Source organism: Myotis davidii, unplaced genomic scaffold (genome assembly GCF_000327345.1).
Source record: "Myotis davidii unplaced genomic scaffold, ASM32734v1 scaffold497, whole genome shotgun sequence".
In the NCBI taxonomy this organism is placed as follows: Eukaryota; Metazoa; Chordata; class Mammalia; order Chiroptera; family Vespertilionidae; genus Myotis; species Myotis davidii.
Window position 1 is genome coordinate 608,331 of NW_006288434.1, and position 16,765 is coordinate 625,095.

At 42.7% G+C, this 16,765-nt stretch overlaps 1 protein-coding gene and 1 pseudogene across 1 annotated transcript in view; one reads left to right on the top strand and one right to left on the bottom strand.

Annotated features, from left to right (window-relative positions):
* Positions 1 to 4,283: 4,283 nt before the first annotated feature.
* ZFPM2 (zinc finger protein, FOG family member 2) overlaps positions 4,284 to 16,765 on the bottom strand; it is a 331,407-nt gene continuing 318,925 nt past the window's right edge. Inside the window, exons 5-7 of the mRNA XM_006760253.1 lie at positions 13,200 to 13,406; positions 11,073 to 11,297; positions 4,284 to 7,804 (exon numbers count right to left, since the gene is read on the bottom strand). Coding sequence (XP_006760316.1) covers positions 5,313 to 7,804; positions 11,073 to 11,297; positions 13,200 to 13,406 — 2,924 coding nt within the window. The 3' untranslated portion in view covers positions 4,284 to 5,312. The remainder of the gene's footprint in view (positions 7,805 to 11,072; positions 11,298 to 13,199; positions 13,407 to 16,765) is intronic.
* LOC107182560 overlaps positions 13,716 to 16,765 on the top strand; it is a 51,930-nt pseudogene continuing 48,880 nt past the window's right edge.

Here is a 16,765-nt window from a genome sequence, read left to right on the forward strand (position 1 = left end):
ATTAATTAGTGTTAATTTTTTTTTCTTGAGGGTTACTGGCCTCCCTCAATGGAAAAAAAAGGTTCTGAACTTAGTGGATTGGATACATTTTACACCATCCGAAACCAGGTTATGCCATATGTAGAAAACGGAAAGAATAATCAAAGCAGCGTTGCCAAGCAAACAAGCTCTGACCTTCTTTAATATGAAGATAAAGCTCGTTTGACACGAATATATTATCTGTATGCAAAATGGGGTTGCCAAGGTTCTTGAAAACAGTTTATTCTATGAATGTCCTGAGCAAACTCTTTTTGTTCTGGGCGGTGCCAGGGTAAACTTCCGCCTAGCCTGTGCCTGCTTTCGCATGATCCTCTGAATTAATCAGGTTCAGACTAACTTCCAGACAGACACCCGGCCTGGGTCCGGCTGTCGTCGGGCTCCATTCCGCCTCATGACCGAGTCCCGAGTGAGCAGGGGAGACCTGCTCGCTCAGATGCTGCATTGTTTACGAATGTCACGCATGCGAATGAATGACACTCGGGTCTCAGTGACGCCCCAGGAGATTCCCAGGTTGGGGACCCCCGTTTCTGCTGTGAGGCTTCACCTCTGAGGCGCCTGGCTGGGGCCCAGCTCCCGGGGCTCCGTCCCTGCTCCTGCCCCGCCGACGGGCAGAGCCTGTCCTTACCGCCGCCAGGAGCTGCACAGTAACGGGCCCCCAGACACCGGGCCCGATCCCCGAAACTCGAGAATGTTACCTGGTGGAGAGAGAGGGTCTCCGCAGGTGTGACGAAGGATGGAGATGCGAGGAGGTCCGTTCAGGTGGTCTCGCCCCAAACAGCTTGGCCGCAGGGCGACTTGGCCGTAAGGCAATCTGGCCGTAAAAGAAACAGGAATGAAGAAACGGGAGCATCACAGGAGCATGGTGATGACACACGGAGGAAAAGACACCACCTGGTCATGGAATTAAAAGTACTTTATTGTGGAAAATGAAAATATATCATCGCTGAAGACCTTTGTTCATAGTATCACACTTCTTTTTCTTTTTGCTTGTTGATTTGTCTCCTCCTTCGGCATGGCACTTTTTTTTTTTCCTTTTCACTTGAATACTTGGATTTCTTCCTTCATCAAGAGCGTTTCCAACTAACCAATGGATAAGTAATGCTCTTGAAAACTGTGTGAACGAGCAGCCGCCTCTTTTGCGGCAGGGAGGACTGTGCTCACCAAGGATTTGCAAACATGGATTTTTAACCATTTTCTAGAATAGCATGCAATCTGGCTAAGACTTACCTCCTATGAGAATGGGAGCACTGCGAGAACTTTCTCAACGGAAAAATTAAACCACCTTGACAACCAGCTCAAATACATCGTCTGTTGCCTCTGTCCATAGAGATAGGAAGCCAAACTGTCGACCAGTTATTTTATCTTTTAGGGAGAAATTGCCTCCGGCCAACAGTTGTGCTGTGAAAATGTTTGCAGCAAATGCTGGCAGGAAAGATATTTGCAACCACAGTCCTGGCCTCGGAGATTAGCCTAGTGGGCCTTAAAAGGCCATCACCAGTGTCCTTCCAGGCGAAGTGGGGGATTACTTACAGAGAGTAAGACCCCACTACCCCCATGTGGACCAACACTATGGCCTTCTAACCATGAGGCATCTAAGCCTCACAGTCAATCTATCACTGTTCCCAAGAAAAATTTTCTTTTCATGACTCTGTTTAAGAAGCAAGGTACAAGGCAAACCCATAAACTTTACTCAGGCTGCCTTTCAAAGTCTTGTGATACCAGAGCCCTTATTTATACCCTTATTTTCTTTTACCTTTCAATTTGAGTCCTCTTATTTTGAAAATTTTTTTACTCTTTACCCTCACAGTCTACTTTCATGCTATTATTTACAATGATCCCCACATGTAGAAAGACCATTTTCTTCCTTTATACCAGGGGTGGGGAACCTTTTTTTCTGCCAAGGGCTATTTGGATATTTATAATATCATTTGTGGGCCATAAAAAAATTATCCACTTAAAAATCAGCCTGCTATATTTGGTCTAACATTTTGTTACTTCACCCCTAATGCAGGGCCAGACCAAATGATTTCTTGGGACTTTATACGGCCTGCAGGCCGGAAGTTCCCCACCGCTGCTTGCCTCCAAGGGTCTAGTTCTGGTCTGAATGTCATGATTTCAATCTCCGCTATTTTCTTCTGTGAATGGCTAGTAGAACTGGTTTTTAACTATATAAACAATATTTGCAATATTCTTTTGGATATAGTTCACATATATTTCAAGGTTCTCAAAAGGACCGGTAGCTTTCCTTACTATTGTACCCACCTTTCTAGATCCTACCCTGCCCATCTAGTCTTCCCCAACTCTTTCATTCCATATTGGTTTCCTTTTTTCTTATCTCTCCACTCTATTGAGTCTCACTCATCCTTCATCTCTTGTCCTTAGTGTTTCCTAACACATTGTGTCATACATTGGAACCATCTGGACAGATTTGAAAAGGTATTGATTCCCAGAACCCACAAACAGGAACTGTCTTTAATTTACCTAGAGTGAGGCCCAGTGAACCAAAATGACATATATGTTGGCATTTAGAAAATGTTGCCTAAGTGATTGTAACAAGGAAATAGTGTAAAGAAGCACTAATAGCACTAATCTGAGCCAGATTGTAAGCTCCTTTAGGGAAGCAATCGTGTAGTATGCCTTTTTGCCTTCATTCCCCAAATGGTGGGTAAAATCCTAGGTGATCAATAAAGAAATGTTGCTTGGATAATTTTCTTTCTCTCTTTTTTCTTTTTAAAGAAGAAGAGATTGGGAAAGGGTGACAGGATTAAGCAAAAACAAACAAACATAAAAAACTCATAGACTTGGACAACAGCATGGTGATTACCAGTGGGGAAGGGGAGGAGTAGGGCAAGGTAGAAGAGGGTATAGGGAGATAAAGGTGATGGAAGGAGCCTTGACTTGGGGTGGTGAACACACAATATATAGATGATGTATTAGAGAAGTGTGCACCCGAAATCTGTATAATTTATTACAATATCACCCCAACAAAACAACAAAAAGGAAGAGATTGGAGAAGAAAGTCCCGTAAAGAATACCCAGGCTTGCCAGTTCCCACCTGAGAACTGAGCAGATCTTTATGAACATCCTTGTGGGTCCCCAAGCACCTGATACTTTGAGAGATTCTTGCAAGACTCATTTAAGCATCTAAATTCTGTTCACCTCCCTAATTAGTCACCTGAAATGAAAAAATGTTAGTTAAGGTCAAAATTTTATATTCAACTAGACATCTAGTATACGAATACTTGCACAGGTGGGATCTGGCCAACCAGGGGGAGGGGCTGCGGGTGGTTGGCAGGCCAGCCCTGCCCCCTGATGAAACTCCCAGTCAAACTCTTGGTGGAACTTCCGGTTGAGGGGACAATTTGCATATTGGCTTTTTATTATATAGGAAGATAGTTATTCTCAACAAGCAACTGGAAAAATGGCCTTGACAACACAGTATTTTTTATGTTTTGTGCCAGCGTTTATATGTTATGAGGCTGGCACCTTAGGTTTGTTATGTTACCACATCCGATATGGACAATTAATGGTGCATCATCATCTCTCTGCAGATAGTGCTTCTCAGGGACAGGAGAAGCAATTGCCTTTCCAGATCAGGATGTTTCTAAAGTCACTGTGGACTGCAGTCTGCCTTTGACTGGCAATGGGTGTCATCCAGCCTATGGAATCATATCTCAACCCCTCTGGGGAGCCCACTAGGTCCTCCATAACCTACACTGCTCTCCAGTCCCCCTCAACATGCAAACCCTTTAAATGTACAAATGAGATGTGTGAAATCTAGTCTTTCACAAATTGCAAGCATGAAATGCGTGCATCTTTACTCATCAGAGGCACTCTACCACAACATTTCACTGCTCCTCCAAATGCAAACTTCTTTCTCCTGTAAACTCCATCTAAAAGTTAGGCGCATTTGACCAACCTTTGTGCCAGTTCTTGTGCAGATGTTCTGTAAGCCTTTTAGACATTCATAAAATTGTGTCTAAATTCTTTTTCTCTGCTACAGTGGTGGAGGAGGTAGGGAACAAAAAGATAGTGCTTATATATAGTTATAATGAAGAACTTTTCTAGCTTCAGAACCTGGAGTCTCCAGTTCATTTTAATATAATAAGTTATATTAATTAGGCACACAGAAAGGACAATCTATTGCTTTACTGGTTATTACAGCTATTAATGCTGTTGGGAACCTATTCTTGTCATACATGGGGTTGCTCTTGTATCTTAAAGAAAGAAAAAGTATGCCAAACTTCTCCAACAATCTGGAATTTTATTCCATCCATATACATGCATAGTAACAACATTTGTTGAGAAATTATTTCTATCAGAAGTAGAACATTATCTTTGTGATCACCAGGTGCAGTATTGCTACTATTATATTTAAATAGATCTTATATATGAATTAAATTCATACTTGCAGCATTGAGTTCAGGGTTTCGATTTAGACTGTGCCTTTCAAAAGATAAAACTGATTAATACTACTTCATTTACTTACAATACTGCTTCCAGTAATTTTGTTCATTCTTTACAAAGTATTGCATGTAACAGCAAAGGTTTAAAAATTGAGACAGAGCTGCATCAGCGAAAGAAAATACAAGTACTATACAAGAAAAAAATTGCCATCTTCATTTAACATACATGTTTAAGATTAAGAAAATGGACAGAAACATACGGCTACATACAAATGCAAAGCCTAGTGACTAAGAGACTGTATCTGCTAAAATATAAAGTGCAAACAGAGCCTGATTATCCAAGAATTGAAATCTTAAGGCGAACTTATAGCATGTGTACTTAGAACATCTTTGCAAATTATATTTTAGCATATACGTTTATCTGCAACAGCATATAAGAAGAACTCAAGGTACACAAGTGCTTTTGAAGCTATTTCTAAAATGCTTTTCTGTATTGTTTGTGACTATTTTCTTTAAAAGCTACTATACAGTGCAAACCATATGTGCTACACAATAACTATACAATAACATTACAAATGACTTTAATATAAAGTTTTTTAAATAAAAAATAACATAACCACAGCTATGAATACTGCTGGTAAAATAAATTAATTCTTTTTGAAAATGGCACCAATAATACACATTACTAATGGACTGTAATGAAATTACACCTTCAGTCTTCAATTCGGCCATCATGACTTCTCTCCTGATTTGCCCAGATGTAATTCACAACAGCTTTTGTTTCTGTTGTTACCTTTCTGGACTGGGAAGCACAACATACTAAACACTGTACCAAAGGTGACTGATGTCTCTAGTTAGCTCGTTGTTTCATTTGACGTGTTCCGCTGCATGTGATGAGCAATAAAACTTCTTGTGAGTTATAAAGTTCGAGAGGTTGTTGAACTGGATGTCACACAGCCGGCAATATTTCCCACTGGTCGGAGCCTGGGTGGAGCCATTCACACCTTTCGCTATACTGGACAACTGTTCCTCCGCGGAGGGCATGCCTGGTGAGACATTCTCATTCGTGGCTAATGGGTTCTCCGAGATCCAAGAGGGAGACTTGTGGCCATCTTCATGCTGAGGGTTCTGGGAAATGTTCTCTTGCTGTGGGTTGGCGGCAGGTCTCTCATCTTGCTTCAGTCCACCGTTGACTATGACCATGCCTCTATTTTTGGGCAACAGAGGCAGGGAATCCTTCTTGGGCACAGCACACCCATTTGAGGAAGCCTGGCCTTTGGGAGATTCATTCTCTGCATTTGTGCCTTGCTCGATGTCGGCGTTATGGATGACGAGAGAACCAGAAATATAATCGCTCGGCTTTATCCCATAATACGGGGAAAGCTGGTCGGCTCCCTTTGCCTTCTTGATTGCTCCGGGGTAAAGGCATTGCGGCAGAAACAAATGTTTGCTTTCTTCTTTTGTAGCAATGAGCTGCGCGGCTTCGCTGAAGACCTTCAGGCCTTGCAGGGTGGCCAAGTGGGATGAGAATAAGTTCCCGTTGGGGGAAGGCTGCTTCAGGTTCCCATTCTTCTCACACTTGATGATGCTCCTGTCATAGCTGACGTCGGGGCTGCTGCGTTCGCTCTCTGGGTTCGGAAACACTTTGCCGTCGAGCGGGCCCAGGTCATTCCGCTGATGGGCAGTGACCGGGCAGGAATTCTGCTTGTGGGCCAGGTAGTTCTCGACCTTATTGAAACTGATCTTGCACACGGTGCACTCGTGGTAGTCCAGCAGCCGTTTGGGCGACGTGGTGGCCCGCTCGGACTGGGATAAGCACTTTTTGCTGAGATCGATGGGCACGTCCATCTCTAGGCAGGAAACACTGGCGTGGGCAGCGTCGCATTTGGAAACCGGGACGCATTTGTTGATGGTCAGGGACGTTTCCAAGTGCTTGGAGACAATTCCTGGGAAGATATCACATCTCGGGTGGTAGCACTCTCCGAGCCCTTCGGCGGGTTCTTGAGCGGAGGTACAGGGACTGCTGAGGTTGGCCACGTCCAGAAAGCGCTGCTGGACCAGCGGCGGCCTCTGTTCCTGCTCAGGGAGGCACATCTCATACATCTTCCTCCGCTTGCGCGTGCGCATGGTCCTCTGCATGGCAGGCACTTTGTTGGAAGCAGATCGCTTGAGCGGCGGGTCGTGGCGGGTGGCACAGTAGTACTGTTTGTGGACCATGTACGTCTCGTGCCGGCTGAAGGTGATGTTGCAAGCTTCACAGGTCGTCTTGTTTGGGTCACTCTCCCCATCCACTAAGGGGCCGCTGGGGATTTTTGCATCAACGGGTTTCCCATTCATTTTATCGTCATTGCTGCTGGAGGTGGAGAGCTTCTTAGCTTGAGCAGGAAAGTCCTTGTCGTGGCTCTTCCCGTTGGGCCCCATTAAATCTAAAACGGTGGGAGAGTTGATGCAGGATGTTTGCAGAAGCGGGTTCTCAGGGTCGGCCGCATGAGCGGCCGGGTTGAGAAGGTTGATGGAGGTCTGGCCGGTGTTGGGACTCACGGCCTCGGGCATCTTTTCTGAGACGCCGGGGAACTCCGGGGACTTGGCCATCTGCTGCCATCGGCTGCTGCAGTAATGTTTTTTGTGCACCAGATAATTATCCAAATTGTTGAAAGTTATGTTACACTCAAAACAAGTCGCCCCCTTGGGCATCAAGGGGCTGTAGATGACGGGAGGGTAGCTGCTGCTCCCGTGCCTCAGTCGCCGGTGTACCAGCTCAGACATCTTGGCTAAGATCTCTGAAGCCTGAGGGACCATCGTGATATCTTGGGGAAAAGCAAACTGAGAGAGAAAAGGACCCACAGGGAAAGAAGGCCCGATATTAGGCTGCACTGGAGATGAGGCAAGTCTTGGACTAGAGGGCTCAGACTTTATTTTCGTGTAAGAAAAGCTTTGTTTGTTTGCCGTGGGCTGTAGCTCCGGTCTCTGGTTCGTGAGAAAGAGCGGAGTCTTTTTCTCACACTTGTCCAGCTCTGTGTCAGAGCTCGCATCTTTAGTCTGCATGGCCTTTTGGCTCTGGGGGAGTTCGCTTCTGGTCAACAAGTCTGGGGCTGGCTGTAAGCTGTCTTCGGTGCCACTGGGGGAGTGGTCCATGTCACTTTCTCTGGGAAGTTTGCCCCCAGGGACATGGAGCTCCTGGTGCTGCAATAGCTCCCTCTGAGTCTGGAAGCCAAAGTGGCAGTGCGTGCATCGGAAGGCAGCTTGAGTGAGATGGGAGAACAGGTGCTGGTGAAAGTTGATCACAGAATCAGCATTGTAGCTACAGACGGTGCATTTCAGGCTCGCGCCAGGGGGGAGGAATTCTTCCATTTTCACTCCTGGAGAGACACACAAAATAAGAATACTGAGAACTTCATGCGTTGGTTTTGTAATGATGGGAACCTTTACAATGACCTAATGCCTTCAATACAACGGGAATGAATTGAAATCTTTCAGAATCTCATGGTGTTAGTGTAAGTAGTTAGCTAGTTATTAATAAAGGAAGGAAGCAAAGGGAACCAGACATTAAGCCTAATAAACCAGGGAGCTGAATCCGATATTAAACCTAATCTACTAGGGAGGTGAATCTGACATTGAGCCTCATTCACTAGGAAGCTACTGTATTCACAGGCTCCGTAGGGGACTACTGCATCCTCCAAAGACGTGGGCAGGAAGAACTGGTCACCGGTCATTAGCCAGGATTACCGAGGAAGGGATAAGAACAACAGTGGAGCCCGGCCCATGTGGCTAAGTGGTTGAGCATTGACCCATGAAGCAGGAGGTCACAGTTTGATTCCTGATTGGGGAACATGCCCAGGTTGCAGGCTCACCCCCGGTAGGGGGGCATACAGGAGGCAGCAGATCAATGATTCTCTCTCATCGTTGACGTTTCTATCTCTCTCTCCCTCTCCCTTTCTCTCTCTGAAATCAATAAAAACATACTTAAAAACAAACAAACAAAAAGAACAGCAGGGGAAATTCTTTTGCGAGGCACATGTGCAGTAGAAACCAAGATGGCATGGGGGAGGTAAGTGCATGGGCAGTAGAAACCAGATGAGGCAGCAAAACTTTGGGACATGCACAGTAGGAGCCAAAATGGTGACAGAGCCTAGCTGGGAAAAGAATCAGACTGGATAAGGGCACAGAACTCCAGGAAAGGGATTGGTTGGGCTGGGAGGGGACAGCTCAAGTCCGGGAAAAACTCAGGAAGTAGATTGGATAGTTTCCAAGCAATCCTGATGCTTCCAAAAATGAAGACTATCAGGAGGATTATCAAGCATCTAGGAGCAGTTGCTGCTAGAACCTGCCTGCCCTCTATATCCCCTAGGGCATATCATTTCCCTTCACCCCATTAAATCTTGCCACTCTGTTTAAACTTCTCCCAAGCATGTGCCCTTTGAAATTTCTTTCTTGTGACTCTGCAAGAACCCATTTTCACCAGAAACAATTTGTGCTATTAACTTGTTTCTTATATATATTTGGCCTTTGTACAGGGGTCCTGGCTCACAACTCCTAAAATCCTTAAAATTTCCTGTGATAAAATGATAAAGGCATCTTTGTTATGTTAATGAGGTGGCCTTTGGAAAGCCCCTAGGTAACCTAAGGGTTGGAGGCTTGTTGGGGGGGGAGGGGGAGAGGAGGCAGGGTAAGGAAATCCAGATTAAAGGATTGAAATTTTCAGTCTTTCCCCACCCCCAACCTCCTGGGAGGGGGTTGAGGGATTAGAGAATAAATTCAACAGCAATGGCCAATGATTGAATGTCTATGTAATGAAACCTCCATAAAAAACTAAAAGGATTGGGTTCAAAGAGCTTCAGGGCTGGTGAACATGTAGATTAGGGGAGAATGACATACTCTGAGGAGGCATGGATGCTCCTCATCCTTTTCCCATACCTTGCCCTATGCATCTCTTCCATCTCTCTGTCCCAGAGTTATTTCCTTTCATAATAAATTGGTCATCTAGTGAATAAATGGGTTTTCTGAGTTTCATGAGCCATTCCAATAAATGATTCAAACCCAAGGAAGTGGTCTTGGCAATCTCTGGTTTATAGCCACCAGTTGGTCAGATGCACAGGTAACAATCTGGACTTGCGATTAACACCTGAACTGGGGTGGTTGTCTTGAGTCCTTAACGGGTGGGATCGGATGCTAACTCTGGGTAGATAGTGTCAGAATTTAGTTGAGTTGCAGGACACCCAGTTGGTTTCTAGATAATTGCTCAGTGGTGGAGTGGGAGATCCCTTTCCCCGGATGCACTGAAATTGAGATCCAGACACTTTTACTCATTAAGGTTAGCTCTAGTCCCTATTTGTTGGTTTATAGTTAAATCAGGCTTGGCTCATCCTCTCTGTACTCGAGACTAAAATGAGAATTGCTTTTTATATTTATAAGGTGAAAACATGGCAGAGAAACCTGGTCTTATTGCTATAAAAAGAAATTTCTTATCCCTGTCTTTCTCCTTAAGTAATCCAATACTCATTCCTCTATCCAGTGGAAAAGATCCCCGTTTTTGTTTTGTATGTGACTTACCATCTGAGACCACCAACCTGTTTCTACTTCCCCTGCTTTATCACCTACATGAAGACAGCTCATTTGTAGGGGAAGGGAAGAGAATGAGTAGAAAGGAAACTGCGGATTTCTATAGGTTCAAAGACAAAAGCTTGTGCTGCACTAGAACATTGGAGGTTGGAGCTAGTTTGTTTACAACTCAGCACCAACTTCAGTTTTTTATTTATTCACCTGCAGCAAAAATACTGAAGAAAGTCACCCAGAAATAGCCTACAAATTTTGTATTATAGGTGCTGAAGAACTGTGATTCCCAAAACTTGTTTTGCCCTACTCAAGAATGTTCCTAGAGATATCTAAAATTAATGTAATTCTATTAGCTTCAATTTAAAAAAATAGGAAAATTTGAATACTATGTGATGAGACTAACAATTGGGCCTACAATTCCAAAATAAATGGGAATGGTTGCCACCTTGCTGTTAAGAGAGGGCTTAAAACAGAAACACACTTATTTGTTTTCTAGACTAATTTTTCTTAAGGAATTTAAAAACAGGACTCAAAGTGATTTTATGTCAAAAAATCAACTAAGCTGTTATGATGTGCACTCTGGAAGTCAAGAGCATTTTATAGATCCACATTTAAAAGTTAATTTTTCTCAAGTGTGATTTTAATTGGACCTATCAAAATGACAGCTTTATTCCAATTCAGCAAATACTTCTTTTTATATACCTATTTTTTTCCCTGCCATGTGGATAACAGTATGGTCAGTTTGCAAAGATCACTTGACACTGAAATCAATGAATATTAATGACAATGTACAAAGGGTATTGAGAGTTTCTAAAATGATGCTATTTTACTTCAGTTAAAAAAAAAGGAAAGAAAGAAAGAATGAATTGGCCTGCAATCTGAGGACAGTAGCTGTTAGAAAAGAGTTCAGACCCAAGTCCTTGAGTGGAAAATAAGTAACATAACCAGCTAGCTGATCCAGCCAGTTAGATTTTAATCTTATTTGTAGATATAGTTAGACTATAGATGTATGCATGTATGTATGTAAAGAATAGGGTCTCCTGGAGCAATAGAGGAAACATGGGAGGCACTTACCACTGTGTGAATTCAGGTGCATTTCTAGAGCTCGGGCATTTGAGAAAGTCTTGGTGCATTGTGGGAAGGGACACAGGCTGGAAGTCTGAGCAGCACTGTCTTCGCTTTCTTCTGACACTGGAGCAGCTTCCCGTTGTCTCCCACTGCAATAGTACATCAAATGGGCTTGCAGGTTCCGCTCACTCCGATACCAGATGCCACAGGACTTGCAAGGGAATATATCCTCTGTAGACAAAAACACAGGGACGCATTAGCTGCTGCCCATTTAGGAGCTAATCCAGGAACCCTAGGATACATGGTCACATTATATATATATATAGGGTTTAAAAATTCCTATAAAAAATACAGAGGAACGTGGGAGAGGTTGCAACAGAGGTCTAAAACTTGGCAGAAAGAGCTGACTTGTGATTTGTAAATTGTATAGTTGGTGAAATCCATGTTAGTGAAGGTGATGGTGTTGAGGAGATGAGGAAAAAACTAAGGATCAAATTCTAGTGAATGAAAAGGACAACAAATGCAAGATAGAATTTCAAATTAAGATCATATACAAAATCATATGCTACCGCTGTCTATTATTTAGCCTCTCTCACCAAGTTAGTTGCATTTACATTATCCAGAGGGCCACATTGTTTAATAAAGGGACCATTTAAGCAGGATGAGTTTAACTGATTAGCTTATTTCAGAATGAGAATGAAGGCCGTATGCATCTATGCTGATTTATTTGGGATTAATAGTTATCTTGCTACAGCAAGCAAACCAAGTATAATCTTAAATATGATTACAATTAACATTCACACATTGGAGAATCACAATCATCTGAGGTACCCCTAAGGTCCCTGGGAACAAACCTTTTTGCCTCAAATTCAAGTTGGGCCTCTGTTATTTCACGTTCCTCACTATCTGAATCAAAGTAAAGGTTCATTAAAGAAAATAACTACATTTCTATGAAGGAAATCCAAAAATCGTAGCTTGGTTTGGGTCCTCTGGATCCACTGGTTGGATACAGACTAATCTCACATATCCTTGAAAGAAAATGTCTTTATTCTACAGGATGCTGTTACAGTAAGAATATAATTATTGCTGAATCTATGTATGTAAATATACATAAATATATATTCATATCAAGACAACATTGCAGTCTCTAGGTTTCCATACTGCATCATTCAGAGTCTCAGGGATTTTCAAGGACATTTTTGACTAAATGTAATATTTTACTTACCTACTAGCTTTAGAATCTATTTTCCTCTTCAGATGTAACTGCTACTCATGTTTTCTCACAGAGCTAGATAAAAGCTGAGCTGAGTGTATAGCTCAGATCTTCAGACTCCTAGGTCACTGATTTTCTGTCACACACAGTGTCACTTTGCGTGTTTAAGAAATACAACCTAAGTTCAATAGTCATTTTAACAAACATAAAAGGATATTTGCCAGGGCATATTTAAAAATTCTCCATATAAAGCATTCTAAACTTTATGTATTTTTTTTTGTATTAGCTGATGTCTTGATCTATCCAGGCTAAACTTCCTCTTTATTAGTGTATCTAATCAAAAATTAAAAAAATATATGTATTATTTTAGAGAGAGAGGAAGGGAGAGGGTTAGAGAGAAACATCAATGAGAGAACCATTAATCAGTTGCTTCCTGCATGCTGCCTACTGGGGATAGAGCCCACAACGCATGTGCCTTGACCCAGGGTAGAACAGGGGACCTCTTAACCACTGAGGCACAATGACTGGCCATCTAATCAAAATGTGAATTGCATTCTTTTCCTTTAAGTTTTTAACTCTACTGCCTTTAAAGAATACCACAAGCATTCTACTATAAAAGCATCAAGAAAGTTGTTGGGCTTCTCACAGCTACACAGTAGCCTTGAATGTTGTTTAACTGGTTTAGAATGTCAGCTTTTTGTGTGTGACATTCAGGAATCCAACCTGAAATGAATGAATTAAAGTATTTTTTTTTTTTATATACACTCACATGAGAAGCAAACACACACAGAGTTAGAGAGAAGATTAACTGAAACGTAGAGTCTGTCCCTGGATGCCTGTCAGTAGACATTTTTTTTCTCCCCATAAATACCATCACCACTACAAAGCAACTGCACTGGGCTACTGCACTCAGCACTTACTATTGACAATAGCTGTAGGCAGAATAGAAGCCATGGCTGCTTGCTGAGGAAGCAGCTGAATTGAGTCCAGCAGGCGGGCCGGGTACATCCCTTCTGTAAGAGTCATCTGACTGGCAGCTTGGAGCCTTGAGTCAAAATCCACCACAAAGGCAATTAGCTCTTCCCCCTCAGAGATGGCCTTCGTGGTTGTGCACCAAAGCTGACCCCCTGTTAAGAAGGAAAAAAAGAAGAGGAAGAGAGAATTGACATAGAATGCTCCATCCTGCTGTTATTAGATTGATGTCAAAAGCACCTTCTCATGTTTTTCACATCAGTGTCAACTGAGGTGGGGGAGGGGGGTAGTGTTTGACCAAGACAACAGCTGGACTCCTCTTCCCTACCATGTGAAAAATGGTACTCCTTGCATTCAATGAACTGGTCAGTGGTCAACAGTAAGAGAAGACTAAGAAACAAGCCTAGACATAACCTCTAGAGAGTTTTGTCAACTCTGCCTTCTGGGCTTGCCTTAATCGTGACATGGTGTCCCGCCTAAGAACAAGCATGGTAGGGATCAACCGAAAACGTTTCCTTCAGGTGAGTTTCTGAAGTTACCTTTCTGTACCTTATGGAAGTAAGAAGTTATTTCTTCCCGCCCCCTTCAACAGTCTCTTCCCAAAATACTTTATGATATCAACACCAGATGATCCCAAACTACAAAACAAGTAAATAAAAGCTCCTAAAATCTAGAAAGTGAAGACAAAATTCCATTAGTTTTACACCCTTTATGTCTGTTGACATTTTTTTTTTTCTTCTGGCTGAGTGATTTTTACTTATATAATGTTCCTTATAATGTGGCTTCTTTATCTCCATTTACCCTGATTGAACTTCCTGAAAAGAAGATAGGCCCAAGATCCTTTTCAAAAAGGCTTATTTAAATAAAGATTTGTTTAAATGAAAAGAACTCTTTCTTCAAACACTGAGATATACTCTGGCTCTGGGCTTCACATGATCACGTGTGGTGCATTAAAAAGAAAATTAACTATGCAAGTCCATCTTCCAATGTATTGGAATGCGATAGCAAATGCTCATTTATTTAACATGTTTAGACAGGCAAAGCACTTATATTTTGTTATCTACACTCTCAGGCCTAGATACGTATCCTATACAGTTATGGCTGGAATAACGTGGCATACTTGATATGTTATAAAGCTATTTTTTTCCCTCGTGTATATATTGCAAGGCTATATATTGTACTCATTAGCAGGCAAAAATCGTACCCATTCTGATAAGTAATACTGCTCTGTTTATCTCTTGGCATTACTGTCTCTTCAACTACACTTCATTTTTTCCCCACCCTCAAAAAGATTATAGTTTTTAAACAACTGTGGTAAAAATCTGGTGGGAAAGATAACAGCAGCATATGATATGGCAGAGTTGCACAGAAGGAGGGGGGCATTGTTTTACAGGAAACTTGGACAAGTAATTAAACCAGCTGATGAAGTTTTAAAGGGAAAGGAACAAAACACCTTCTGTGACAATAGATTTTGTGAAGAAATAAAGTTAGGATTACAGAGTTCACATGAGTGTGCAAGTTTCAAAGTGAGACACCAACATCCTAAAAGACTAGAGGTGAAAACAACTTCACTTTTTATTTCACTTTGACTCTAACACAGTGGTCGGCAAACCGCAGCTGGCGAGCCACATGAGGCTCTTTGGCCCCTTGAGGGTGGCTCTTCCACAAAGTACCACATGCAGGTGGGCATGTACAGTGCGATTGAAACTTCGTGGCCCATGTGCAGAAGTCAGTATTTTGTGGAAGAGCCACACTCAAGGGGCCAAAGAGCCGCATGTGGCTCGCGAGCCACAGTTTGCCGACCACTGCCAGATCTTGAAACCAAAGAGGAGAAACAGATTCGCTCTGGCCCTGATTTATTTATTAAAAATAGGGAAGTGAAGTGGCATCATGGTGGACTCTACGAATGAGCGTCCCATGTGCTAAGTGATGTATTTCTGCTGGTGACGCTTCCCTGGATGGCTTCTGTCATCGGCCACGGCTGTGCCTTCTCTGATGTACATAAAAGGTCCAAACTCTTTACCGCTGGTGACAAAGGTGATCACTTGCACCTTTTGTTTCCTGGGAGACACGGTTTATTAAGTAAGTGTGTGTAATAGAGGTGGGGAGCCACGCACTCCCATCACAGTTTCTTTCACAGCTTGGTCTTTCTGAGTCATTGGATTTCAGTGATGCGTGGAATGACTTACATTATTATTAGTAATAATATACTGTTAGTAACTTTACATCGTTGGTAAATCCGGTTATGGCTACTTTTCACAAAAAGAACATTTTGAACTCAGTTGCCCAGAAATGGAGATTTTTACAGAAGGTACCACTCATAGCTAATCTTGATCATGGGCTATGGGCTATGTACAAGGATGACTCAATACTTGAGCTCCAACCTAGACGCAAAAGGCTCCAATAATTAAATAAAGTGATCTTCACAAATATTAAGTGCAAGGAAAACATGAGTTTTCTGTGTTAATAAACAACCTCACAGGGGAAGTGCACACCTGTGGTTTCAGACATCCCTAGTAATGTTTCACATTCGGTGTCATTGTCGCTCTATCTCCTTTTATGGTTTGGTCAGAGCATGTCTTTTTAGAGGTGGAATTAGAATTAAAATGTACTGTATAGACTTGATGAGGAAGTCAGCTGTCTTAGGAGTGAATCTTTCAAATCGTTCATTCATCAGCGATTCATTGAACTCTTTGCTGTGTGCAAGCTGGGGGGGAGGGCTTCACACACAGCATTGGTGTGCTTGAGCCAGCCTGTTCCGGATCACAGAGCAGAATGTTCAGTTGTCAGGGATTCTGTGTGCTGGTGGCTGCTATCACACTGGTAACTTGAAATCAGCCCTGGCGAGAGCTGTAGCATTTGCCACTGGACCTGGCAAACATTACCAATCAGGGCTTTCTCCCACGAAAAGAGTGTAGAGCAAGATGAGACAGCTTTGAATGTAACATAAAACACTTGTGTCTGGCTCCTGGTGAGGGAGATGGTATATTTTTATTCGAGTGACTGAATGAACAAATTCCTGACATGGGCTTCTTAAAGAAAAAGATCTCAGGGTAGTGAGAGTGAACTGAAGGAGATGTTACCATCAGGGGCATTTGGAGGCTATGGCGCGAGAGCAGTTGTGAGAAGTGTAACTTGTGAGGGAGAAAAGAGCCACACCCGAGAGCAGGGCTGAGAGGAATGGGGTGATTTTGTGAGATGAGTAGAAAGAAAAGAAGCCGCTGAAAATGACACAAAGGTTTCTGGTTTGGGAAACCAGATGATGGTGATGCCATGAGTGAGGCAGTAAAGCTGGTATATTAAGACAACCAGGAGGCAATGGTACCAGTGAGGAGCGCTTTGGGCCAGATAGGCTTCATGGTTTATGTACTTCTATTATGACCGTGTCAATTACTCGATGAAGTCAGGTAATATCTTCCTCCCTTTAGAGTTGAGAAAACTGAAGCTTGGAGAGGTTAATTAACTTGCCCAAAGACAAAGGCATGGTCAGTGCCAGAATCATGACTTAGATTCT